Source organism: Chiroxiphia lanceolata, chromosome 2 (assembly GCF_009829145.1).
Source record: "Chiroxiphia lanceolata isolate bChiLan1 chromosome 2, bChiLan1.pri, whole genome shotgun sequence".
NCBI lineage: Eukaryota > Metazoa > Chordata > Aves > Passeriformes > Pipridae > Chiroxiphia > Chiroxiphia lanceolata.
The window spans coordinates 73581-99677 of record NC_045638.1 but is presented as its reverse complement, the minus strand read 5'-3'; the positions used below and the strand labels follow the sequence as shown (position 1 = coordinate 99677).

The following is a 26097-nucleotide window of genomic DNA, read 5'->3' as shown; positions in this document are numbered from 1 at the left end:
CCTGCCTGGCCCCGGCTGCCCCGCTCCAGGCCTGTCCGCGTTCCCGCTACCGCCGCCCCGGCCCCGGCCCAGCCGCAGGGAGGGACCGGCCGCCCTGGCGCTGGCCGGGGGCCGGGGCTGCACCCCTCCGTGTCCAGCTGGTTCCAGCTTGGAGGTGGACTCTAAGTGGGATGGGATTTGCAAGAGATCATGTCCCGTACCCGTCTGGCCGGCCGGGATTAGGGCGCCCAGACAGAGCTAATCACTCTAACGAGCATCTGCTGCCGGTCTGGAGCCCGGAGGGGCCAGGGAGCCCCGGTGTCCCGCGGAGCCTTGGCTGGAGCCCCGCGTGCCCGGGCACGCTCGTGTGCTGTTCCCGCAGACGGGGCCAGGTGTGTCCCTGCTCTGGGCAGCCGGGTTTTCCTGAGGCCAGGAACGCCGGGAGAGGACAATGGCACCGAGAGCATCCTGCTGGTCCCGGCCTCGGTGTGCCCCCGCAGGGAGCTGGAAGGGGTCGGGATGGGGGATAAAGGAGCGGAAGGGCCCCAGGAACACCTGGGGTCGGGGAGGGGGGCTCTCCCCGGCTCACACTCACCTTCACGTTGTGAGGGGTCCCGTCAGAGCATGGGGACGGCAGCTGCTCTCCCGGCCCTGTCAGAGCAGGGGGGACAGGAGCTGCCCCCCCGGGCACTGTCGGCGGGTTTGGGACACGTTCTGGGGGGTGAGCCCTGCAGAGCAGGTTGAGGCTGTGCAGGACTTGCTATGGCATGTTGGGAACTGAGAGCTGAGGACAAAGAGGGAGCAGGGTGGTTTGGGGAGCAAAAAAAATGGGAAAGCAGGGAAGGCAGGATTGAAGCGACTGGTCACATGTAGGTATTTGATGGTCAGTGTGTGGGTATGGCCACGTCCCACACCCGATGGCTGCATGGCCGCTTCTGGTTCTCAGACTGTAGGACTGTTTCCCAGGGTTGGGGGGACTGTTGGAGGGTGATATGTGGAGCCAGATCATAGGGTCTGGAGGTCAGTGGAGAATGCCTCATGTGTGTCTGTCACCCAACAGGAGTGAGCAGAGCTGAAGCTATTGGGCAGACTGGTGGGATCCCCAGTCTGTGTCTGTGTGTGCTGGTGTCTGTGATGGGGCCGTGGCCTCAGGGGCTCATATGTCCTGGTGTCTGCAATGGGAATCCTGGTGCACCCATTTGGGCAGATGGCGTGTCTGAGCCCAGCTGCTGCAGCTCTGGGTCCCCGCACAGCCCTGCCCACAGCCCTCACCTGAGCAAAGGCAGCGGGATGGGCTGGGCCTGCCCATGGCATGTGGGACCAGCTGTGTGCACACGTGGAGTCACGTCTCGCACAGCTGTGTTTGTGTGTGCCCACAGGGACTCACAGTCAGCCTCGCTGCTGGACAACCCCGGGCCACAGCCTTGCCGGCCTGTTGGGGAAGGGACTTTGCAGGACACAGCCATGGACATGGGTGCTGGAGCCTGGCCAGGCCCATGGCCTGTGGCATGTTGCCAGCAGCTGAGCCATGTGGTGACCCCCCTGTGGCACTGGTCTGTCCTCCTCTGCCAGTCCCGCAAGGACGCAGTGCCAGCTTGGCACGAGTAGCACGGATGGGGCCATGTCCATACAAACACGTGTGTGGTTTATTAAGGCATTTTTTGAGAAGTTGGCACTTGGGTCCAGGCTGCGCCGGACGGCCCCTGCGCGGCCGCGGGCAGCGCTGGTACATGCAGCTCCGCGAGACACGATACAAAAGGTACAAACGAGTAAAAACAGGAATCGTAGTACAATGTGTAAAAATAAATAACTGGGGGCTCGGTGACCCCAGCCCAAAGTGGGGTGCGTGTGTCTGACCCTTCCATGTGGTGTGCAGGGTGACCTGTCTGTGTCCCTGTCCCAGACGTGCAGTGGGAGCTGGGCTGTGTGGGCAGCCTGGGCAGAACAGGGCTGGGGGGCACAGGGCACCCCCAGAGTGCCCCTGCAGGGGCTGAGAAGCACAGGACACACCCAGAGTGCTCTCACAGGGCCCAGGGAGCACAACTTGTTCCCACAGTGCTTGGGAGCAGGACAAAGAGATGTGCCCACCAAAGATGGGGGTGCCTACCCCAAGAGCCTCTGTGGGCTGTCCCTGTACCAAGGCAGAAGTGTCCCCCCCCTCCCAGAGCCCCTCAGGTCCCTGTGGATCCCAGGCAGGGTGGACATGACCCTGTGCCCCATTAGTGCCCCCGTCAGTGCTACAGGTCCCTGTCCCTTGTCACTGCGACCCACTGTGCATTGGGACTGGGGTGCAACACTGGGGGACCTCCACGGTGTAAGGACCCCCACAGCACAAGGGGGATGGGGGGCTGATGATGACAGATGGGCCTGCAGCCAGAGATGGTTCTTCGTGGGAAATAAGGAGAACAGGCAACATCTTTGGGGCTGGGGCTGCAGCCACTGCATGCAGGTGCTGGGTCTGGGGAAAGTGTGATGGGAGGAAGCTTCCCCCAGACCCTGCTCAGGGGTGTCCTCTCTGACCCCCAAACATGCTCATGCCCAGACTGGCTGTGAATTGAGGGCTGCTGCAGGGCTCTCCGTGCCCTGATTCGGCCCTCACTCTGCACCCACAGCTGTGTGGGGGTCACAACCTCGGGGGGCAGTGAGGCCGCAGTGGCAGAACCCCCAGCTGCACTGCCAGGGCTCCTGACTCGTGGCTGTTCCCTGTGAGCAGCTGTGGGCTCGGAATAAGCTCCAGTGAGGGCTGAGCCTGGTGTGAGTGTGACACCGGCTCCATGGCCGGCTGTGCGAGGTGCTGGGAGGGGATGGGGACCGGCCCCATCACAGAGGGCTCTGTCCCGTGCTCACAACATGCATGACAGGAGTGCAGAGCAGTCCTGCACAGGGGTCTGGGGCCAGTGGAGGTGGCGCCCGTGACCCAGACTGTCCCAGAGAGCAGTCACGCAACAGGGCCCCAGGGGAGTCCAGCTGCCCAGTGTCCCCACTGTGGCTGTAAGAGAACGCGCTGGCCGCCACCACACCAGCTTCGGGCCATGTGGCTTTTTGGGGTACCCCCTCTCACCTGCATCCCTGCAGCTGCAGGCTGCCCACCAGGACTCGGGTGGATGGGGGTCACAGCAGCCGTCACTGCTGCTCCTGGGGCTGGGCTGTCCCCACCACCTCTCACACAGGTCTGCCAGCCCCATTGCACTGCCCATGCCTGGACACTCTTCCTGCCTGGGATCCCCGCCCAGAGAGACGCCTGGCCTGGGGAATAGGGCTCCCACACTGAGCAGGGCACCCACCTCCCTCCCTGCAACTCCAGGAACAGCTCCCTGCAGCTCTGGGCAGGAGATCCCCTGGAAGCATCACCTGCACTGTGGGTGGTGGAAGGGCTGGAGAGACCTCAAAGGCTCCCCTGTCCCCACCCAGCCGTGGACAGACAGCAGGACACTGGCACTGCCTTCTCCGTCTGCCATATCCAGATGTGGGGTGGGTGTCCCCTCCCAGTCAGGGGGCAGGTTCAACCCCCTGTCCCTGCAGACAGCACAGACAGATGGGCAGGCAGCATCCCTGCCCTGGGGCATTGCCCCCAGCTGTGGTGCCTCGTCCCCCTACCCTGGGAGATCATCCCCAGCTGTGGGGCATCGTCCCTCTGCCCTCGAACATCACCACCAGTGCTGGGGCACCATCCCCCTGCTCTGGGAGCAACTAGGGAAGGGGCAGCAGGGATAGGGCAGGGTCATCCTGCACCCGGGCTGCTGCATGGCCCTGGGGCTGGGGAGGGCAGGGTCTGGGTCTGCAAGTCCCTGGCCCAGCAGCCCTCTGCTCCCAGCCACTCCCAGAGCACCGAGTACCATGATGCACCATCCTGCCTGGCGCTGATCCAAGACACTGTGAGCAGCACATGGACCATCGCCCCAGGGTGCCAGCACTGGGGTCAGCAGTCCGTAGGGCACCAGCCAGTGTGGGGTCTGCCAGACCACAGGGACAGGGGCCACAGCCCCAAAGGACACGGGCACCCACAACCCCTGGGGCCCAGGCCAGGTATAGTGCTGGGAGCAGGAGGAGCACCCGTGTGAGCAGCCCTGGGCTGGGCCCCGCTCCAGCCCCATGGCTCCGGGCTGGGGCGGAGGAGTCCAGGGGCCCAGCTCTAAATCCTGAGCTCGGCCTCCTCGGGGGGCTCCAGCGAGTGCTCAGCACTGATGGTGGAGGCCGACGGCCCCTGCGAGATGCCAAAGGGCGAGACCATGGGGGAGCGGGCGGCCAGCGGGGACAGTGATGGAGAGAAGCTGGGCGACATGGCTGAGGACGAGATGGAGCCCTCGTGGCTGATGGGCGAGCGGCGCAGGGAGGACAGGTGTGGGAAGGTCCTGCCCGGCGGCGGCTTGGGGGGCACGGACTTGGCGCCCGGGTGGGCGACCGAGGTGATGAGGGGTGGGGGGTCGATGCGGGGCTTGGGCTCTGCCTTGGGCTTGGCCTGGAAGGGCTTGCGCAGGGAGCTCTCATCCTTGAGGCGGGCGATCTCTGTGAAGACGCTGGCCAGAGGCTGGAACTGGGGGCACCAGTTCAGCAGGTAATCCCAGTTATAGCTGCCGCGGAGCTCCTCATCACTGGCCACGATGGCGGTGAGCGAGCCGTCCACGGAGGGCTTGCCATCCTCCGGGAAGGCGTAGTCCTGGGGCTGTGAGGAGACACTGAGGCCACAGCGGACACCCAGGAAGGCGCTGCCCCCCCCATCCTCGCGATACAGCTGTAAGGGTGGCCCCGGCAGCAGCAGCCCAGAGCCCTTCTTGCTCTTGAACCACTGGGCGCTCTCCAGTGCAGCCGGCTCACAGGAGATGTCGGAGAGCTGGTCGGCATCCTGCTGGATGCCGGAGTCCGGGCCGCGGGCAGCGATGTGCTCCTGCATAGAGGCCGTGATGCTGGCCACGCGCGGGTACTCGTTGATCATCCGGATCTCGTCGTCCTCAGCGGCTTCAGCAGAGCCGCGGCCGCTGGAGTGTGAGGGGTCCAGCGAGCCACCTCGTGTGTAGGACCCTGCCGGCTCAGCCCCGTACCCTGGCAGTGCCTGGTGGTAGATGTGCTCAGCCCCGGGCAGCGCTGGCTCCTCACGGCCCAGTTTCTGCAGGGACCCGCTCTGCGTGCGAGCCAGAACTCCGTCCCCCTCCGCCTTCTTGCGGCCCTGGCGCTGCCGGGAGCGCACCAGTGCCAGCACGATAGCCACGGCGGCCAGTACCACCACAACACCCAGCGAGGCGGCCACGGCCACCAGCAGCAGGTTGAGGTCAGGTGCCAGGCCAAAGGAGGTGTGCGTGACATCGATGGTGACTTGTGTGGAGGCCACGCGGGAGGCGGGCAGAGGGCTGCGTGCCTGCACCTCCAGGCTCATCTCCCGCGGCTCCCTCTTGGCACGCCCTGCCCCGCCCTGGGGCTGGCTGTCCACGCGCAGGTAGATGGTGCCCGTGGTCTGGTTGACGGCAAAGTACGGTGAGGGCTTTGCCAGGGCATACAGCACGACGCCGTCAGCCCCCTCATCCTCATCCGTGGCCAGCACACGCCCAATGCTCTGCCCTTTGCGCGCGCCCTCAGGCACCTCAAAGTTGAAAGAGGGGCTCAGGAAAATGGGATCATACTCATCTTCCCCCGTCACCAGCACCCGCACGGTCACCGTGGCCGAGGCATTGCCGGCATCAGTGGCTCGAACCAGGAGCTGGAAGGCTTTGGCTCGCTCGTAGTCAAAGGTGAGGCGGGAGCGCAGCTCCCCAGAGCTCCTGTTGACGGCAAAGGCGTCCCGGCCATCCCCCGTGGCAGGGTCCCCCACTGCCTGCTCCAGCACTGTGTACCGCAGCTCCCCGAAGGCGCCGGTGTCGGCGTCGACAGCGCGCAGCGTGGTGACCAGCGTGCCGGGTGGCAGGTTCTCCCGGATGCTGGCGCTCAGCACCTCTACCGGGAAGTATGGCTTGTTGTCATTGACGTCCTTCACCTCGATGGCCACGGGGACCAGTGCGAAGTGCCCACCCGGTGTGTCCGTGGCCCGCACCACCAGTGTGTGCATGGTCTGGGCCTCCCGGTCCAGCGGCCGCACCAGGCTCAGGGCCCCTGTGGTCTCATGCAGATGGAACAGCCCGTGCTGGTTGCCTGAGCTGATGGTGTAGTGTACGTGGCCCCGCGGCCCCGAGTCAGCATCGTGGGCCGCCACACGCAGCAGCTCGGTGCCGGGTGGCGCGGCCTCGCTGACGGCCGCGCGATACTCGGCCCGGGCAAACACGGGCGGGTTGTCATTGACGTCCCGCACGGCGATGAGCACGGGCACAGTGGCGCTGCGCTGTGGCAGGCCCCGGTCTGAGGCCGCCACGGTCAGGTTGTACACCGGGATGGTCTCGAAGTCCAGGGGCTCCACAAGCACCAGGGCTCCCTGTGTACGGAGCTGCCCCTCGGCCCAGGCCACCCGGCTCTCCACCTGGAAGGCGTTGCCACCGTTTCCGCTGACGATGGTGTAGTCGAAGCCAGCGTTCTCCCGGGAGAGGTCGGCATCACCCGCCTCCAGTGTCAGCACAGTGGTGCCCGGGCGCAGGTCCTCGGGGACGCTGGTGTTGTAATGTGGCTCCTGGAAGCGGGGGCTGTGGTCATTCACATCCAGCACCTGGAGCTGCACTGTGGCCCAGGATGAGAGGCTGGGAGAGCCATGGTCATGGGCCTCCACCACCAGATCCAGGGTGGGCTGGCTAGCATCGAACTCCATCTGCCGGGTGGTGAAGAGGGTCCCTGTGGGGCACAAAGCCAGGGTCAGCACAGGGCCAGCGGGAGTCAGGACCGATGCTGGGGTATCAGCTGGAGGAGCAGGTTTTGGGACACTGCGGCAGGAGCGTTTGATGGCCATCCTGCTGAGTCTGCCTCACCAGACACCCCAGAAAGTGACCTGGTGAGGGGCTGAGCAGGGCCAGCATGGGGGTGCCCCCCTCCACAGACATCCCCAGAGTGACCCATGAGAGGAGCCCACAGAGCACCAACCCCACCCACCATTGCTGGGGTCAATGGCGACATCAGAGCTGGGCACAGCCAGGCGGAAGGTGACATCCCCGTTGCTCCCTGAGTCGGAGTCAGTTGCGCTCACGGTGAGAATAACGCTGCCAGCAGGTGTGTGCTCTGGCAGCAGCACCTGAAGAGGAGGAAATCTCAGTCAGTGTCTGGTACCCCCTGCCCAGAGCCCGCAGCAGGGCTGGGAGTGGGTCTGGGGTTGAGCCATAGCCAAGGTGGCCCAGCACTTCACTGGCCAGGACAGCCATAACCCAGAGGCCTGTGCTCCTTCAAGCATCCCTGGGGCTCCCCAGCCCCTTGCCTGGGCTCCAGAGCTGCAGCACACACTGCCTGAGACAGCCTTCATCAGGGACCTGCCCGTGGGATCCCAGGTCTCACCACAAACATTTGTCCAGGCTGTGGCCCATCTCCCACCCACTCTGGCCTCCCCTCTGTGCCAACCCATTCCAGTTAGACCTTCTGCAACCGGTTGTGCCCCTTGCAGGGGCTGGTCCCAGGGTCACCTGTGTGGTTTCAGCCCCTTCTACACCACAGCATGAGGGGTGTCAGGATGTGGTTGGGAGGCAGCAAGCGGGGTCAGGAGGGGCTCAGACCCATCCTCTGTGCAGGTGACCAGGCAGAAGCTGCAGAGGGCTCGTGCGGGATGGCCCGCACTGCCTGGCACACCTGGTGCGCAGTACCTGATAGAAACTCTGGGTGAAGGTGGGCACGTTGTCGTTCACGTCGTCCACGAGGACGGTGAGGTTCGCCTCGGTCTCGTGGCGTGTGTCGGAGGCGCGCAGAGTGAGGGTGTAGCGGCTGCGCCGCTCGTGGTCCAGCGGCCCCGTCAGGGCAATGCGGCCCCCATAGCGCAGCACCCCGAAGGTGCCCACCGCGTCCCCCTCCAGCAGCAGCGTGTAGGAGAGTGCAGGGCCCGAGTCCACGTCGTTCCCAGTCAGCTGGGCTATCTGGGTGCCCAGCAGCGTGTCTGTGGGGAGCAGAGGCGTAAGCAAGCAGCCCCATCCCTGTGGAGCACACGTGGCTCACCTGGTGGGAAACCAGTTCATTCTAGAGCCTGAGCACCAGAGAGGGGGGCAGATACCATGGGAGAGGGAGACGCTAGGGGAAAGGAGAAGGTATTAGGAGCCTGGCAGGATAGGTGGAGGTTGGCATGGACACAGGGTACACTGGCTGAGGACTGTGAGCAGGCAGGGCCAGTGCCTGTAGCCAGAGCTGTGGCAGCAGGACAGGGGCCTGGGCTGAGTTGGGAATTCAGATGGCTCCCTCAGGACACAACTGCACCACAGGGGTTGTGCCAGAGAGCTTGGGGGGCTCAGCCAGAGGGTCGGTGTGACCCAGCCTAGCCTGCCTGGGGGCTCCTCCCCACCCCATAGTGCCCCTTACACCCCAGCTCCAGCCTTCAGTGCTGCAACACTCACTCTCAGGGACATGGACTTCCCAGGGGACCGGGATGGTGGGGCTGTTGTCATTGACGTCCATCACCACCACGGTCAGCGTGGCTGAGCCCACGAGTGGTGGCGTCCCTCGATCCATCGCCGTCACCACCAAACTGTGGGCAGGCACAAGGGTCAGACCTGTGCCCACATGTGTGAGGGAGCACCTCACACGTGAACATCACCTGGAACATGCAATGCACACATGCACAGCACCTGGGACATGGACCATAAGTGTGCACAGCACCTGGGATATGCACCGCAGGTGTGCACAGGGCTGGAGCATGTGCATGTGGTGGGGAGACCATGCACAGCAGCTGAGTGTCTGGGGTGATGGATCCCTGAGGAGCATTCCCTGGAGGTGTCTAAGGACAGACTGGACACGACAGTCCATGGTCTAGTTGACAACATGGTGACTGGTCATAGGTTGGACTCAATGATCTCAGAGGTCTTTTCCAACCTAATTGATTCTGTGATTCGGTGATCTGGAGAGCATGTGTAGGAGCAGATACATAAAGAGAATGTGTGGGGCAGTGGATGAGACAGGAGAGAGACACCCACACCCACTGAAGCACAAGTTGGGGGGAGAAAATGGCCTGGGGGGCCACACCTGAGCCAGGTGTGTGGGAAAGGGCAGGTGAAGACTCAGACTCTCGGTGGGGCGTTTGCCAGCATTTCATATATGTGCAGGCAGAGTGGCTGAACACGTTCAGAGCGTGCACACATGGCGAGGGGCCCAGAGGGCCTGGCTGGATGCAGGGGACATCTGGGGGAGCTCAGTGTAGTGCAGCGGCCTGGAGCCATGCGGCAGGACACAAGGGTGCTGTGCTCTGAGGTGGGAAGGGATTGAGCAGATGTGGTGTGGATTAAGCAGGCAGGAAGGGAGATGGATGAGCCCAGGGCCCCCTCACAATCTCCTCAGCTCTGCAGAGACCCAGCTGGGCCATGCTTGGGCTCATCTTGGCCATCTGCCTCCCGTGTCCTTCACTCCCACACTCACACTGACCCTCAGCTCCTGCTGCTTGCGGAGCCATTTCACAGCCAGGCTGGGACAGCTTCGGGGGCACCACGGACAGTGTCCCCCACGCCCTGGGGCTGTGCTGCACAGCTCTGCTCTGTCCTTGCACCCCCCCCAGCCGGGCTGCACTCACCGGGTCTGGGACCAGATCTCCCTGTCCAGGATGGCAGTGGTGGTGATGGTGCCGGTCTGAGGGTCGATGTGGTACAAGCCTGGCATTGGCAGGGACTGGTTGATGGCATACGTCACCTGCCCATTTGCTCCCTGGTCCAGGTCATCTGCCAGCACCTGCAAAGCCACATAAGATTCAGCTGTGGAGCCCCTGAGGCAGGACCTGTGTACAGGTGCCAGGCCCAGGCCCGTGTAGCCCCCACCCCCTCACCCCACCCAGGCCAGGGCTGAGGCATCCCTGTTTGTGCCCCAGCCCTACCTGGATGACAGGTGAGTCATAGCTCTGTGACTCCCAGATGAACGCCACGTAGTTCTGCAGCTGGAAGCGGGGCAGGTTGTCGTTCACGTCCTGGAGGTTGAGGTTTATGGCCATAAAGCCAAAGGAAGCCACGGTCTCTGCCTGGATCACCAGGCGCAGCCGAGGGCTGGCCTCGAAGTCCAGACTGCTGGAGTCCTGCACCGAGATGGCACCTGGGAGGGGGAAAAGTGGGATGGAGAAGTGAAGGGGGGGGTGATGCACTAGCATGTCCACCTCTCATCCATCCCTCCCTCGATTCATTCCTCCATTCATCCATCCCTCCCTCTGCCCATCCATCCGTTCTCAGACGGACAGGACAGATACACCGAGCCCTTCCCAGCCCTCCCCACATTGGCAGCTTCTCATTGTCCCTGAGAACTGCCCCAGGTGACAAATTCCACATCTTGCTAGGGACAAGCACCTCCTGCTGACATTACAGCATGTGCCAGTCCCCCCACCTGGAGACCCCCCCCCAGAGGTGTGGAGCAGAAAGAGCTGTTCCTATCATGACACAAGCTCATCCAGCTCTGAGCCAGAGACACCTCACCGCAGCTTTGAGTCCAGTAAGAGCCTTGCAAAAGCCTCTAAGGACAGACACCCACTGCCACCCACCCTGAGCCATGGGCACCTTGGCTGCTGCAGCAACAAGGTGTTGCTATCCTACCTAGGAAGGAGGAGGGCAACCAGCAGGATGTACTAAACCAGTTGGCAGCATTCCTACAGGCATGTGTTCACATGGAACAAAGGGGAACTGAGCTCCTATGGCTGAATTCCTGCCCCAGGAGTCCTGTGGAGCCTCTCTGCAGCCTGTTCCAGCATCCACATGGAACAAGCAGCTGAACCACTCCAGCAGCAGGGATGTAGTAGCAGCATCTGGAACAGCTGTGTGGCTTTGGACAAGCCTGGCCTGTGTGAGAGCTCTGCCACCAGCTTTGCATGGGGACATGGTGACAAGGGTTCCAGGGCACACAGTGAACCAGGCCACATGTCCAGGAGTGGACATGGGTGGCAGCTGCCCAGACAGGGGCCTGGTTTGGGGAACAGCCACATCCTCACCTCCCACCACCTATGGGCTGGGAGCTGGCTGCTCTGTTGTCTCCCTCGCACCCCCTGCCTCTGTAACCCTGCTGGGCAGCTGGCACAGGGCAGGGGTCAGATCCATGCCAGCCCTTCTGGTCTCCTCACTCTTCCAACTCCTCATATCTGCCTACAGCACTGGCCCCTTGCCCTGGGAGAAGGCAGGGCAGCATCACAGACAGGCATACAAGACTCAGAGACAGACATGTTTTAAGGGAAAAATCTTGTATTCTGGATGCTTTGCTGAGGGCAGTGTTTCCTCAGTGGAATGAAATGGCACTGCCACAGTGACCGTGCGGAGCCAGGATGTGCCCAGGGTGTTCTGGGAACCAGGGGCACATGCAGCTCGAGCAGGGGCACGACAAGGGGATGCAAAGGAACAGGGATGATGGGGAGTGGTTCTGTGCCCCCACAGCAGTGTGCCATGCAGTCCAGTGTCACAAGAAGTGCAGCAGAGTCCTGCTCACACAGCTCCATAGCCATGTGATGCTCACTTCCAAACTTTAGCCTCACACAGACCCACTCCGGCATTTGCAGCAGGAAACCTGCAACTCAGGCCGCTCAGGACTTGATGGGGCCACGGCTGTGTGGGGGCTGAGACCCCCTCTTGGGATGCAGAGGGCTGACCTGGCCTCCCTGCAGTGCTTTGCTGTGGGGGGGGGGGGCTTGTGGTGACACAAAGGTGCCAGGGGGGCCGTACAGTGGCTGACGGGATGCGTGGTGACAGTGGACTGCTACAGGCACCCTGACGTCAGGTGGGCTCTTCTGCATGGCTGAGCATTGCCTGCTGTGCCCATGGGTGACTGACAGTGGCCAGTACTTGGTCATGGTGCTGCACACTGTGCTCTGCCACGGGTGGCTCACAAACACCCGCACAGTGGCCATGGGCTGAAGAGGGCACAGGCACAGTGTCAGTGAGATCTCTTGGGTCTTGTCCCAGACCTAACCACCCCACGGGCACAGGAGCTTTAACGAGAAGCTCCTGCTGGACGTCTGGTATCCGAGGACCATCTTTTTCCTGTCATAGAATCCCAGACTGGCTTCAGTTGGAAGGGACCTTTAAAGGTCATCTAGTCCACCCTCCTTCCATGGGCAGGGACACCTTCCACTATCCCAGGTTGCTCCAAGCCCTGTCCAACCTAACCTTGAACACTTCCAGGGATGGTGCATCCACAGCTTCTCTGGGCAACCCGTGCCAGGGCCTCCCCACCCTCACAGGGAAGAATTTCTTACCTATATCCCATCTAACACTGCCCTCTGAGATTTTGAGGAAAGGTCCAGTTATGGGAGGACCACAATAGCACTGGGAGCAGTGCTAACAGCCACTGGACAGTGACAGGGCAGTGTCCACATCCCAGTCCCAACACCTCTCAACTGATGGATACAGAGTTGTGGGCAGTGTTCCTGTGCCCTGGGGGCCTCTGAGCAGCCAAGCAGGCACAGGCAGAGCTCCCCAGGTGTTCCTGGAGCTGTACCTGAGCTAGGCTGGATAAGGAAGGTGTTCCTCTCATTGCCGCTGACAATGCTGTAGGTGATGCGCCCCGAGGAGCCCCCCGTGTGCACAGCTTGGACACTCGCCACTGCAGTGCCTGGGAGAGAGAAAAGGTGTGAAGGGACAGCAGAGTCTCAGGACAGGTGGCAGAGGGTCAGGGTGGCATGTAGCAGCGTGTGCTGTACCACAGGAGCACCGCTCTGCCCAAGGACACTGCTGACAGGGAACACAAATACTAATGGTAATGTTGGGCTGGGAGCCTGGAGTTGTGGCACCTTTCCATGGCCCCTCTGTGGTCTGTGACTCTGGAGACCTTCCAGGAGCGCCTGGGTGTCTGTGGCTGCCTACAGTGATCTGAACACCCTGAGGCCAGCCCACAGGGACACCGCCCCGACCAGCCTGGGCACCAGTCAGACCCTTGGGTCTGCCCAAAGCATAATGGGGCTTCCTCAGACCCTGCAGTGCTCCCTGGTCTGAGTTCCCCACAGCACTGCTCCCACCTCCCCTCCCGCCCTGTCCCATTCCATCCCAGTGCTTGCTCTCACTGCCAGCAGGTACCTGGGGCGGCATTTTCGGCCAGGACCACATCGCTGGTGCCACGGGGAAAGCGCAGCCCCCGGTATGGCTCCTCCTGCACATGGATCACCACCACCCCAGTGGAGGAGAGCGCCGGCTGCCCCAGGTCCGTGGCCAGGACAAAGAGTGTCCGCTGGCGCTGGCTGAGCGAGCCCAGAGGCTGCAGCAGCTGGATGTCCCCCGTGTAGGAGTTGATGGCGAAGGCAGAGCTGGGGGTGGCGAGTCGGTACAGGATGGAGGCATTGGCACCTGCGTCCCTGTCCTCGGCCCTCATCGTGGCCACCACCTGTTTGAGCGGCGTGTGGCGGGACAGGTTGACAGCAAGCGGGCTGTGCAGGAAGGCCGGGGCGTGGTCGTTGACGTCTCGCACTGTGACGGTGACACGCACGGCCGTGCTCTTGGGCTCCCATGGTGCTGAGTCCACCGCCTTGGCCAGGAAGCTGTAGCTGGGCTGGCGCTCCCGGTCCAGCACCTGGGTGCTCCGGATGCGCCCGCTCTGTGGCTCCACCTGGAACATGCCCAGTGACTCATTGCCCAGGTAGTAGGAGACCTGCCCATTGGTGCCCTCATCCGGGTCCTCGGCCACCAGCTGCAGCACCAGGGCACCGACTGGCAAGTCCTCTGGCACCTCCACCGCGTAGGTGGCCTGAGCAAAACTGGGTGCGTTGTCATTGAGGTCCAACACCTGCACAGTCACTGACATGGTGGCACTGCGTGGGGGGGAGCCGTGGTCCTGCACCACCACAGTGAGGCTGTAGGAAGCAACTTGCTCCCGGTCGAGGGCACGTGCAGTGGAGAGGACACCAGAGATGGGGTCTAGGCTGAAATCCTGCCCAGGGTCTCCATCTGGAAGAGAAGAGGGGGAATAACAAGGCACCATGACAATAACTGGAATGAGGAAGGCCCTGGACAGCAGGAAGCCCACCACCATGTGACCTGGGAGGGTGGGGAGAGTAAGCCCCAGTGGGATCAAACTTCCTTGGGTCAGGTCCACGTGCAGAACTGACTCCAACCACACATAGGCCAGTGCTGCTGCCATGGAGGCTCCCCAGATAACACGTGGCAGGATACAGCAGAGAGCTTACTTTGCAACCTGTGAATTCACAGGTCAGAGCAGCCAGGAGAGGTGTGGAACTGGTCTAAGCCTGGGAAACCAGACATGAGCCTGGGGAATGAGGAGTGGAGCCTGTCCAGACCTTGGGGTGCTCTTTACTGGGGGCAGAGAAATTTGAGGGCTGAGAGGTGGCAGCAGTGCCATGCAGTTTGGAGCAGGAGAGAACTGAGGTGGGAACAGGACCTGCTGCTGTTGATGTCCCCAGAGCCAGGGGAGCACAGAAGAACCACCCTTGCCCAGCCCTGCACTCCCACTACACCTCACCTGCCACCCTGTATTCCAAGCGCCCGTTCTCTCCCCCGTCGGGATCGGTGGCCCGCAGGGTGTAGAGTGCTACGTGGCTCTGGTTCTCGGGGACCTCCACAGAGCAGGACTCGCTCTCCAGCTGCGGTGCATGGTCATTCTCATCCCCCACTGTGATCCGCACGGTGGCCTTGGCGAGGCTGGGGGGCAGGCCGGCGTCCCGCGCGTACACTACAGGACACAGAGAGCGCCCTGCCGACGGGGAGCTACGGCCTCGGCGCCCATATGCCAATGCCCAGGCATGGGAGCACCAGCATTCCTGCACCTCCAAACCACCCCACAGCCCTGCTGTGCCCCATGTGCCCCCCTTCCCTCCCCATGGCCTGCCTTCCCTGCAATGCTCCCCACCTCAGCAGCAGGGAGCCCCTATCTACTCCCCTGACCCCCTGCCTGCTGCCCCTCATCACCTACCCGTCAGCACATGCTGCTCCTGCTCCTCCCGGTCTAGAGGACGCGTGGTCACAATGAGCCCTGTCTGTGGGTGGATGGAGAACGGCCCCCCAGAGAGACCCCCATAGGACACCTGCCCGTTGGCACCTGCAGGGAGGAAGGAGGTCTGACAGTGGCCCAGAAGCAGCCCCAGTGACTCATTCAGCTCCCAGCCCTACATCTGTCTGCTCTCAGCTCCCACGTGGGCTCACAGGCTGAGCAAGAGGGTGGGCTTGCTCCCTGGGGGCAGAGTGGTGTATGGGGGTCCCAGCCCAGCTGATGGAGGTGCACATGGCCTAAGGAGCCCTTAGAGAACAAAGCCGGGGGGAGCAGAGGAAACCACAATCCCTGTTCCATTCTCAGCTTCTACCAGGATCCAGCCCATCTCCCACCTCCAGGCCAGGTGCTGATCCTTCTCTCTGGTCAGCCAGGCTCTCCAGACCAGCAGAAGCAAGCAGGGTGTGCATCTCCCGATGGACCTTGATCAAACTGGGCAGCTCACCCCTGTGTGTGTCCTCACCCAGATCCCGGTCCGTGGCCAGCACCTGCAGCACCGGACTGCCTGCTGGCAGGTTCTCCATGATGTGGGCTTCGTACTCAGGTTTCTCAAAGGCAGGAGCCTCATCGTTGACGTCCAGCACCAGCACGGTCAGCAGCTGTGTGGCGGAGCGGCGTGGGAAGCCATGGTCCATGGCCACCACCGTCAGGTTGTGCTGCGCCACTTCCTCCCGATTCAGGGCTCGCACGATGGAGAGTGCACCTGCGGGCACAGCAGAGGGGCGAGCTGGGACCAGCAGTGCTGGGGCAAGCTGGGACCAGTGGCACTGGGGCTGAGAGCTCTCAGGACAGGTCTACTATGAGGCTGCAGGCACTGGGGTCTGCTGGGATAGCCAGGTCTCAGAGACCAGCAACACTGTGCCAACCAGATACTGGGCTTGGGGCTCCCTGCACCCCTAATCTCCCTCCTCCAGGCTTCCCAGCCCACGCTCTCCTCCCACGCACCATGCAACATCCCCATGTACTTCTGCACCCTCCTCAGCCTCCATGTTCCCAGTGTCCATGCTGCCACCCCTGCACACTCCTAGCCCTCACCAGTGCTGGGACTGAGGTGGAAGCGGCCGTCACCATTGCCTGCTCGCAAGGAGTAGCTCACACGTCCATTCTCTCCCAGATCGCTGTCCTGGGCCACCACGTGCAGCGCCACGAAGCCCGTGGGCTGGTCCTCCATGATGCTGACAGTGGCCGGGGAGAGGAAGACAGGCGTGTTGTCATTCTCATCAGTCACAAACACGCGGGCGGTGACGGCGGCTGAGCGGCGCTGGCTGATGTTGCGGGCCTGGTCCGTGGCCTCCACCACCAGCAGGAAGGAGGCAGCAGCCTCCCGGTCGAGGCCCTGGCGCAGGGTCAGCTGCCCCGAGCGGCTGTCGAGCTGGAAGGGGGCCCCAGCGGGCTCCAGGTGCAGCAGGGCGTAGCGCACCTGGCTGTTGGGGCCTACCCCATCCCCATCCAGTGCCTGGAAGGTGAAGATGGAGGAGCCGGCCTGGGTATTCTCTGGCACCACAATGGTGATAGGGTCTTCAGGGAAGGTGGGCGCCTGGTCGTTGCAGTCCTGCACATGGATCTGGACCAGCACCAGCCGGCTGGAGGGATAGCCATGCTGCGTGTCCTCGGCACTCACCTGGAGCACATGCCGTGCCCCAGCTTCATAGTCCAGCTCCCGGGCAGCATAAATCTCCCCTGTCACACTGTCAACCACAAAGGTGCCGTCCCCACCACCTCCTACCACCGTGTAGGTCAGCTGTCCTCGCGCAGGGGCATCCGGGGGGGCCACCGAGCCAATCACAGACCCCGGCTTGACCCCCTCGAGAGGGTGCAGGGTCAGCATGGTGGCATCAGGCCGTGGCAGCACACGGGAGGATGGCAGCACCTGCGAGGAGAGGCAGCAGTGAGGGGTACACGCAGGGGCCTGTGTGCCAGGGCACATGCTGGAACACAGGAGGGTCCTTCTGGTCCTTGAGGTACACTTTTCACTGTGAAGGTGCCCAAGCCCTGGCACCAGAGAGGTGGTACAGTCTTCAGCCTTGGACACAACCAAAAGCCACCTGGATGACCCCGCATAAGCAGGGGGCTGGACAAGGTGACCTCCACAGGTGCCTTCCCTCAGCCACTCCTTGGGCCTGTGACTGTGTCAGATACCGCAAAGGCAACAGACAGCAGCAGAAACAATTCTGCAAACATAAGCAAGACTGGGCAAGAAGAGAGGTCATGCTCATCCCAATGGGATGTACAGGAAGAGAGAGAACCCAGTATGATCCCAAGATAAATAAATACTAATTTTATTAGAGATACTGGAGTTAATTTGGGAATGAGGTGCACCTGTGGATAGGAGAGAGAATGCTGGAAAGGCCACCACAGTGTGATCTGAATGGAAAACCCACTGAAGAACTCAGCACACTCCTGTCAAGGAGTTGGGGAAAATGGGAATAACATCAAACCTGTCAGCCCAGAGGGGATCAAACCCAGTGACTGTCAAGCAAACCCTGTGTTACAGGGGTGCAAACCAGCACACTGGGGATGGCCAGCCTGGCCTCAGTGCTCTGGAGGCTCCAGAACAGCTTTGCTGACAAGAACAGTCACAGACATGGTGTAAAAAGGAAATGGTATCAAACATATCGTGGGTGGCTGAAGGCAGATGTGCCAGGCTAACACCAGGCTCTGCTCCCTGAGAGAACGTGGTGTATCGCACTCGCCTGCACTGGAGCTGGGCTCTGGTATGGGAGCACACACAGAGCTCCCAAACTAACAGGGGAAAGGCACAGAGTGGGGACAGCTGTGTGACAGAAAGGGGCGTGATGGGCAGGGCTGGTGGGGATGGCACAGCATGGAGAGTCAAATGGCCCTGACACCTGCAAGGACAGGGACAGGAAGATGCGAAACAGTGTTTTGTGGGAGTGCCTTGACGGGGGGAACCAGGGTCTCTGCTGTAAAAGGAAGCTCATTACTAACAGAAGAGAAAGAACGTGGCTGTCTGGGCAGCACGAGGCAGGGAGTGCCAAAGTGACACAGATGTGAGGGATGTCCTGAGGGTCAGAACATGCTGTGGGTCAGAACAAACACCCTGGCGGTCAGAACACCCATTTCAGTAGATGGGTGGGAAGAATGGATGTCTGTGCAGGGAACCTCTGAGTTCTTCCCTGCACCAAGGTATGTAGGACAGAATTGGCTGTCCGAGGCTTGAGAAGGCAGAACTATGGTTGGCCACTTTGGAAATGAGAACATGTGCAGGGGCAGACGGACTCATCTCTTCCCACTCCAGGTTCTCCACACGGATTTTAGGGCTGGATCAACAGCTGAGCAAGTGCAGAGGTCCCCAGGGATGAAGGTGGTGGAGGGTGAGGAGGTAGGGAGAAAGGCTGACAGGTAGCTGGAAGGTGTTCTTCAAGAGGCGAGTGAGGGGTAGATGGTACAGGGACAGGAGGAACTGGGGTGCAGGGATGAGATGAGCTGGGATGCAGGGACAGGAGGAGCTGGGATGCAGGGACAGGGGAAGCTGGGTACTGGGTACCTGGACACGAACGATGGCTGACGTGCTGCGAGGCACCGCGCCGCGGTCGCTGGCTGTCACAGTGAAGATGTACTCGGCACGGTCAGCCCGGCGCAGAGCCGTGGCCGTCCGCAGCTCTCCAGTAGCCACGTGCAGGGTGAAACGCTCTGCCCAGGCTCCTGCAGAGAGAATTGAAATGCTGTCATGGAGAAGGGAGGGCAGGGCAGGGCGGGAAGGAAGGGGAGGGAACACAGTGTGGGGGTCCTGGGCAGTGGGCACCCATCTGCCTGGGTGATGGCTGCAAGGCAGAGCAGCATCAATTCGCCAGTTCTGGAGCTCTTACCTATCAGTGAGTAGATGATGGTCCCATTCTCCCCCTCGTCGGGGTCCTTGGCCTGCAGGGAGGCGACCAGAAGTCCCGACGGCTTCTCTTCCAGCACCTGCAGCACAGCCCAGGGAGCAGCTGAGTGGCACAGGGCACTCTTCAGATCACCCCCACAGCTCCCCAAGCATGGCACGGGGTCTGCACTCTCCTGCACCGGCCTTACACCTCACCCATCGCACAGACCCCCGGCAGGACCTACAGGTTGTGCCTGAGGCTGGAAACACGGAGGAGTCTGCAGTGACACTGGCCAGGGGAGGTTCTGCTTCCCTTTTGCCCTGTTTCACAACCTGCTCAGCAAGGTGGGGGGGCTCTGCAGGGTTGTGGGAGGGCACTACTTCACCCGTGTTACACCCAGAGCCTCTGCAGATAGGAAAGTGCAGGGCTCCATGACAGTCCTGGTTCCCTCTGCCCCAACAGACCGCTTCAGCTGCCAATGCCAAGGCACGAGCCCTGACAGCCCAGTGACAGCCTCCCTGACCACAGCCAATGATCTCCTCAGTTTCCACATCCAGCCTGGGAGGTTTGCTACCTCTGGAAATGCAGCTAGCAGATCTTCCTGGGCTCAGGCACCTCCACTCGGGGATTTTCCCTTCCCTCCTTTGTTCCTGGGTAGCACTGACTGCCTGTCTCTGGGCACTTTAGACCCATGTTTTATGCCAATGCAGCACAAGACCATTGAGAAATCAATCACACACATGCTCAGGTAACCCCACCTCCTGAGGGGAGTTACCAGCTTCCCCTCAGAAACCACACATAACAGCATTGCACACAAACGTCTTTCCTGGATAGTTATGGAACTGGACGCATCCCCATCAATGCTCCTCAGCACCTGTCAGGTTTTGGGATCGCCCTCAGCAAACATCCCTTTACTGCTGCAGACATGCCTCCTCCAGCACAGACTCCTTGGTGGAGCAGGATTCCTGCTTGGCACAGGCCCTGCAGTTCCTTCCATCCCAGCAGACGCCAAATTCCCATCCCAAGGGGACAGATCTCACATTTCCACCCTGTCAGCACATCCCAAGGCACAGACCACCTTCCCAGACCCAGATGTGCAGCGTGATCTGTGTCTCTTAATGCATTTAGGAAAGGGACAAGTGGAATCTGAGCAGGACTTCAGAGGAGAGGCTGCGGGCTCCCAAGTGGAGGTGAGGGCCAGGGCTGTTGCCCAAGCTGCTGGCACTGTGCTGGAGCCCTGGAAGGGAAGACCAGAGGAGCTGGACTCATTCAGCCAGGCCAAGCAGTGCTGGGACTGCACTCTGTAAACATTGGGAGAGGGAGGGAAATTCCAGAGAGAGAAGAGAGCTTTTTAAACGAAAACACAATATTGGCACAAGAACAAATAAGTATAAAATGGTCAGAAATTAGTTTAGGCTGGAAATGAAGAGATGGTTTCTAGTACCAGATCAAGGAATCTGAAACAGCCCTTCACAGCAGTGATGGAGGCACAAACCTAAATATAGCCTGGCCTTCGATGAAGGGAGAGCCTGCATGGACACCTCTACAAGGGGCCACGCTTCGGAGGCCCCTTCCAACCCCTCCCCACCACAGGCCAGGGCAGGGTCTGCCCTCACACTGTCCCTATTGCCCTCAGTCCAGACACGACTGAGGCTCCTGCTCAGTGGGCAGGGACACGTTGCCCTCCCGTGAGGAATCGGATCTCTTCGAGGAAGGCAGAGACTCGGCAGAGGAGTTACATGAGCAGCACTCACACAGCACATGTCCAAACGCCAGTTCAGCCGCTCAGAGAGGAATAAACAACAATAGCAGTGGCCTTGCCTCTGCAAACTGGTGAGACAGTGACCAGGCCACCTGAAGGTTGCTGCAAACACCAGCCTGGTTCCAAGCTCACAGAGCCATTCCGGCATAGCTCTGGCAGAGGCTGGCAGTGGATATACAGAGAAGATGTGAGAAACATGGTACGTGTGGAACAATCCTGCTGTGAACCTCCCCGGCTCCCAGCCTACTGTGGCTCAGACACTTCCTGAGCCACAGATCATATTTGTGTTCAACAGCCTTTGATGGATATTTTTTTCTTTCCATGAATTCATCTAGTTTTGAACGCATGCAACTTTGGGCAATGATTTCACAATTTAATTATGTTCTGCATGAAAAAGTGCTGCTTGTGTTTATTTTAAACCTGCTGCCTGGTCAGTTCTTATGGAGCTGCCCAGTCTTGTGTTGTAAAAAAGCAACTTCTCATTTCCCCATGACTCTCTGCACGCCTCTGTGATATTCCTGCAGCTTCATCCATGCCAAAGAATGTCCAAGTGTTTCTTTTCTGCATGGAACCCATTATCTGCCAGAGGTCCCATTAACATCCTTTTCTGAACCATTTCTAGCACTTCTGCTCACTTCAGGAACGGAGCCGGCCAGAGAGTGGGCAGAATCTGAGGTGGTGTAATGATGTTTTCTTTCATTCTCTGTTCCTTTTCTAATTAAACTCAGAATCTGATTTGCCTCTTTGCCTGGGATGACACTTTCACAAAGCCCCAGGCTTCTCCCCAAACTGAAACAGCCAGTTCAGAACCCACCACTGTGTAAGTCCCATCAGTGTCTCTCTCCAGTCAGCAGCAGTGATTTCATCTCCCATCGTCTTTCCTGACTGAACAGTGAAACATGATTCTTCTACAGTTTTTCTCTGGGAGCCCTCACCCGGATTGCTGTGAATAGACTAGTGACATCAACCTTCACCTCTTAGGAGGATACGGAAGAACAGCAGCTCCAGGGGCATTCCCTCTGTGAAAACAGACCCCTTTTTCCTTCCCTTTGTCCCCTCTTCCTCTCCTAGTGACCATTCCCTGGGAGGATCCATTACTGCAGACCCTATGCAGAAAACTCTGGTCCTGCCAGCATGTCACCAATGTGCTTCAACTTAGAATCCCCCCCAGAAGACACTCCTCCAGCTGATGCTGGAAGGTGCTGACATGGAACCCTCCTCTGCTTTGCCTGATGAACACCAACATGAACACAGCACCAAGCATGTCTGAGGGAATCACAGAGCTTTGTGTTATCATCCAGTTTTCACTTTTCCCTCCAAGCCTCTCTTCTACACCCAAACCATGGCTAACAGTGGGCTCTTCCTGTGCTTCCTACCCCTATTTCCAGTAGGAGAGCTGCAAACTAAAGTGCCCAAACAGGTGTTTGCTCAGAGCTGCTGCAGCATTTATGTCCCGTCAGGGCTCTGAACCCATCCCAGCTTTGCCCCATCCCCTGAAGGACACACCTGCTTTTGTGGTCCCTTTGTATAAGCAGAGCCCTCCTAAGCTCTAGCAGGGCACTCGCAGCACTTCGTGCCCCCAGACACTGGGATCAGCTGCAGATCCTGCCATGCAGCATGTCACAGGTGTCCCCACCCAGGAGCAGGGCTCATATGGACCCTGGCTGTGAGCACTGCTGTGTTGCAGAGCACGTCCAGCGCAGCCTCAGCCATGCCATGGCTGGCTGCTCCCTTGCCTGCTCTGGTCCCAGAGTGCTGCTCAGAGACAAGGCAAGACTAACTGTCTTCTCTGCCTCCTTCAGGCTCTGGGAGATGCGTTCACCCAGGCCAAGCCCTGCTAGCAGTGTTGCCAGCAGATCAGGGCACGCAAGAAGGCATCTGGGCAAGGGATGGCTGCACCCTGGAACAGGAAGGAAAGCAGCAATGAACAGGGAAGGCCTGGCTGGAGCTGCAGAGTGTCCCCAGGTCCTGTGTCACCCAGATAGGCAGTGACCACCAACACAGATCTGCCTGCTCTGCAGGGGGTGCGTGGCTCAGGCAGCATCTGTGACAGAGAGTGGTTTCCATCACTGTGATGTGTGTGAGCCAGCCCCATGTGAGGGGCTTTGAGCACACAGCCTGACATGCAGTGTCCAGCCACAGGCTGTCCCTGTGCCAAGGAGATGAGGCCAGGGCTCTGGCTGCTCACTGTGCTCTGCTGCTGCCAGCAATCCTTGGTCGACTCCCACGAGCCCTTGCCTCTCATGCTGCTCTTAGGGATGTAGCAGAGCAGAGGCAGGCAGATGCGGGGCTGGTCCTCACCCACTTCTCCTGAGCAGCACCCACATAACTGGGTCTGCAGCACATGCAGTGCCTGGTGAATGCTGCCACCAGAGTGCTGAGGGAAAGCTGGCAGCCATGGCAGACTCCCAGAAAACCATTGTGTGTGCCAAGCCCAGCTGTGCACTGCTTTCTCGACCTACCAGAAGTAAGGGTGGCTGTACCCAAAATCCCCAGATCTAGGTGATGGCATCCTGCACCTTCCCACCCACAATTGCTTACCCTGGCTCTTCAGGGTCAGGTTCAGGGCGCCTCTTGCCATCCCTCCCTGCAGGCACATGCAAGCCAAGAGCTTCTCTCTGCTGGCCAGTCTTGCTGGTGCCAGAGCCCTCTGCAGCCCTTGCCTGCTCTGTCACCAGGATGTCTGCATTGCCCAAGGACATGCCCATCCTGCCGTGTCTCAGACAAATTTGCCAGACTGCCCTGGCTGCTGCATAGATCTGACTCGTGCCTGCTCATCTCCCACCCCAAAACTCTCCTGGGTGTCCCTACCCCATCCCCATCCCCCAGCAGAACTGCCTGTCCCATAACCAGAGGCTACCTGATCCCTGCCTCACCAGCTCTCCAGCCTGTGCCTCTACCTGCACGGGCAGCTCCTGACCACTGCCCACGTGGAGGAAAGCAGGAGCATTGTCATTCTCATCCAGCACGGTGACATAGATGGTTCCGGTGGCACTGCGGGGTGGTGCTCCCCCATCCTGCACGATCACCAGGAGCTGGAAGCTGGACTGCTGTTCCCGGTCCAGGCTGTGCTTGGTGCTGACCTCTCCTGTGAGGGAGAATCCCAGAAGGGTTTGGGTTGGAAGGTACCTTCAAGCCCATCTTGCTCCACCCCACTGCCATGGGCAGGGACACCTTCCATTAGACAAGGTTGTCCCAAGCCCTGTCCAACCTGACCTTGAACACTTCCAGGGATGGGACAAGCACAAGAAGTGGGAACACGGAGAGGTGGGGACACAGCTCGAGCCTCTCTAGAGCAGAGCCTGTGCTCAGCTGCGTTGTTCAGGTGTGTTGCTGGAGCCCAGCATTGCAGGGGCAAGAAGGTGCCTATTCTGCTGCTGCACTGGCCTGTCTGCCATCACTGCTGTCCTGTCACGGGCTTTCCCACCAGTCAGCCCCACCTAGAAAGCCAGGAGTCTCTCACCTGTCTGTGTGTGGATAAGGAAGTTGGGATCGTGCTGGAGCAGGCGGTAGGTGAGCCGGCTGTTCTGCCCCGCGTCCCGGTCGCTGGCCGTCACCCTCCCCACGCTGCTGCCAGGAGCCTGGTTCTCAGGCACGGTGAAGAAGTACCGCTCCTCGCTCAGCCGAGGGCTGTTGTCGTTCTCATCAGTGATGCTGATTCGCACGGTGCTGGTGCCAGTTTTCCGGGCGTCCCCCGCAGCCCCACTGCCTCCCACTGAGGCCAGCACCGTCAGCACGTACAGGTCCCGCATCTCCCGGTCCAGGGCGCTTTTGACATACAGCCAGCCGCTCTCGGGCATGATGCCGAAGCTGGCAGCGTCCCCGTCTGCACGCAGGTGGTAGGTAAGGGCTGTGGGTTCCACATCGTGTGCCAGGGCCCTCACCTGCAGGAAACGGGTGGAGACGGGGACACCTTCCTGCACCTCCACGCGGTAGGTGAGAGTGTCAAAGATGGGCCCGTTGTCATCCTCGGCTTGCACGTGCACCAGCAGCGTGAAGGTGGAGCTGAGCTGTGGGACGCCGCTGTCCCGGGCCACGATGGCCAAGGTGTAGGCTGAGCTGGCCTCAAACTGCAGGGCCCCAAGGAGCCGCACCGCCCCCGAGGTGCGTTCCACGCTGAAGGTGCCCTCACCCCCTGACACCAGCTCGAAGGTCACCTGGCCGTTGGCACCGCTGTCACGGTCCTCGGCCTGCACGGTGTAGACTGTAGTCCCAGGTTCTGTGGCCTCTGGCAGCAGGATGGAGTCGGAGGGGCTTGGGAATGCCGGCACATTGTCATTCACGTCTGACACAGAGATCTTCACGCGTGTGTTGCTGTAGGCAGGGGGTGAACCGCTTCGGGCCTGGACATCCAGGATGAGGACTGCCTGGGACTCGTGATCCAGAGGCATGCTGGTGCGGAGCTGCCCCGAGGCCGAATCAATGGAGAAGTAGCCATGAGGATCCCCCGAGGAGATGGAATAGAAGATGTCATCAGCATGACCTGTGGACAAAGGGATGGAGACAGGAGGAATGACAGCAGGCTGGGCAGTGCTGGCTGTGCCGGAGGTGGTCTGAGATGTCCAGCAGCACTGTGCCCATGCTCACGGATGCACAGGTGTGTGTATAGACATGGGTAAGCACATATGCTGAGCTGGGTGACAATCACAGGGTGCATGTTCAGATGTGTGTGCGTGGAGCTCCCAGAGCAGGGCTGCTCTGTGAGGAAGTGTGGTGGGTGCTGGACCTTCAGGATGGTGTGGGGACAGGGAAAGTGACGGCATGCGAAAGGGACGATGCCTTACCTGGCGGGTTGTGGGCCTGGACAGCCCCCACGCTGGTGCCCTGCGACGTGTCCTCGGGCACAGTGAAGAAGTACTGAGCTTGCTCAAAGACAGGAGGTGAGACTGTGCCCTCCACGATGCTGATGTTCACCCGGGCGTTTGGATGTGCCTGCAACCCCCCCCCGTCCTGCGCAGAGATCACCAGCTGCACCAGGGTGTTGGCTTTGCCGCTCAGGGACCATGACAGGGAGATGACACCTGGGGAAGAAAGCCATTGATGGGGCACTATGCTGCACCCCTGTCTGTCACTTGGCTCCAGGGGATAGGCCAAACCATAAGCTGGAAAAGACAGATCAGAGGGGACAGGAAACAATATGAATCATAGAGGGAGCTTGCTATGGAGGAGCTGGAGGGAAGAAGAGGAGCCCTCCCAGGAAAGCCTACCCAAATACTCCCCACTCACCTTACACCCAGCCCTGAGCTGAGCAGTGGTACAGGCTGAGGGACATGAGCCAGAGGGTAGGTCTTGGGAGAGAGAAAGGAGGGGAGAGGGCTTTCTAATGTGGGGCACAGGGTGAGGGTCATGACACAGCAGGCGGGTCCTGGGCTATGGGGAGGCTTTGGGACTGAAGTACCATAATTGACAGGCCCTATGAAGGAGGTGACCTTGTGTTAGGAGGGCTGGTAGTGCCTGTCTCATCCCAGTTACCTGCGGGGAACGTGGGAACAGTTTGCAGATCCCTCAATGCGCCTTCCTGTCCTGCTGAGAGCCCCCGCC

The 26097-nt window shown here is 60.6% G+C and overlaps 1 protein-coding gene across 1 annotated transcript in view; it reads right to left on the bottom strand.

Moving 5' to 3' along the window:
- Positions 1 to 1603: 1603 nt before the first annotated feature.
- Positions 1604 to 26097, bottom strand: part of DCHS1 (dachsous cadherin-related 1) — a 47346-nt gene continuing 22852 nt past the window's right edge. Inside the window, exons 5-21 of the mRNA XM_032680516.1 lie at positions 25341 to 25577; positions 24020 to 25039; positions 23457 to 23644; positions 18798 to 18894; positions 18476 to 18633; positions 16003 to 16837; positions 15431 to 15670; positions 14893 to 15018; positions 14443 to 14652; positions 13047 to 13910; positions 12472 to 12585; positions 9881 to 10092; positions 9584 to 9738; positions 8418 to 8548; positions 7680 to 7966; positions 6982 to 7120; positions 1604 to 6726 (exon numbers count right to left, since the gene is read on the bottom strand). Coding sequence (XP_032536407.1) covers positions 4112 to 6726; positions 6982 to 7120; positions 7680 to 7966; positions 8418 to 8548; positions 9584 to 9738; positions 9881 to 10092; positions 12472 to 12585; positions 13047 to 13910; positions 14443 to 14652; positions 14893 to 15018; positions 15431 to 15670; positions 16003 to 16837; positions 18476 to 18633; positions 18798 to 18894; positions 23457 to 23644; positions 24020 to 25039; positions 25341 to 25577 — 7628 coding nt within the window. The 3' untranslated portion in view covers positions 1604 to 4111. The remainder of the gene's footprint in view (positions 6727 to 6981; positions 7121 to 7679; positions 7967 to 8417; positions 8549 to 9583; positions 9739 to 9880; positions 10093 to 12471; positions 12586 to 13046; positions 13911 to 14442; positions 14653 to 14892; positions 15019 to 15430; positions 15671 to 16002; positions 16838 to 18475; positions 18634 to 18797; positions 18895 to 23456; positions 23645 to 24019; positions 25040 to 25340; positions 25578 to 26097) is intronic.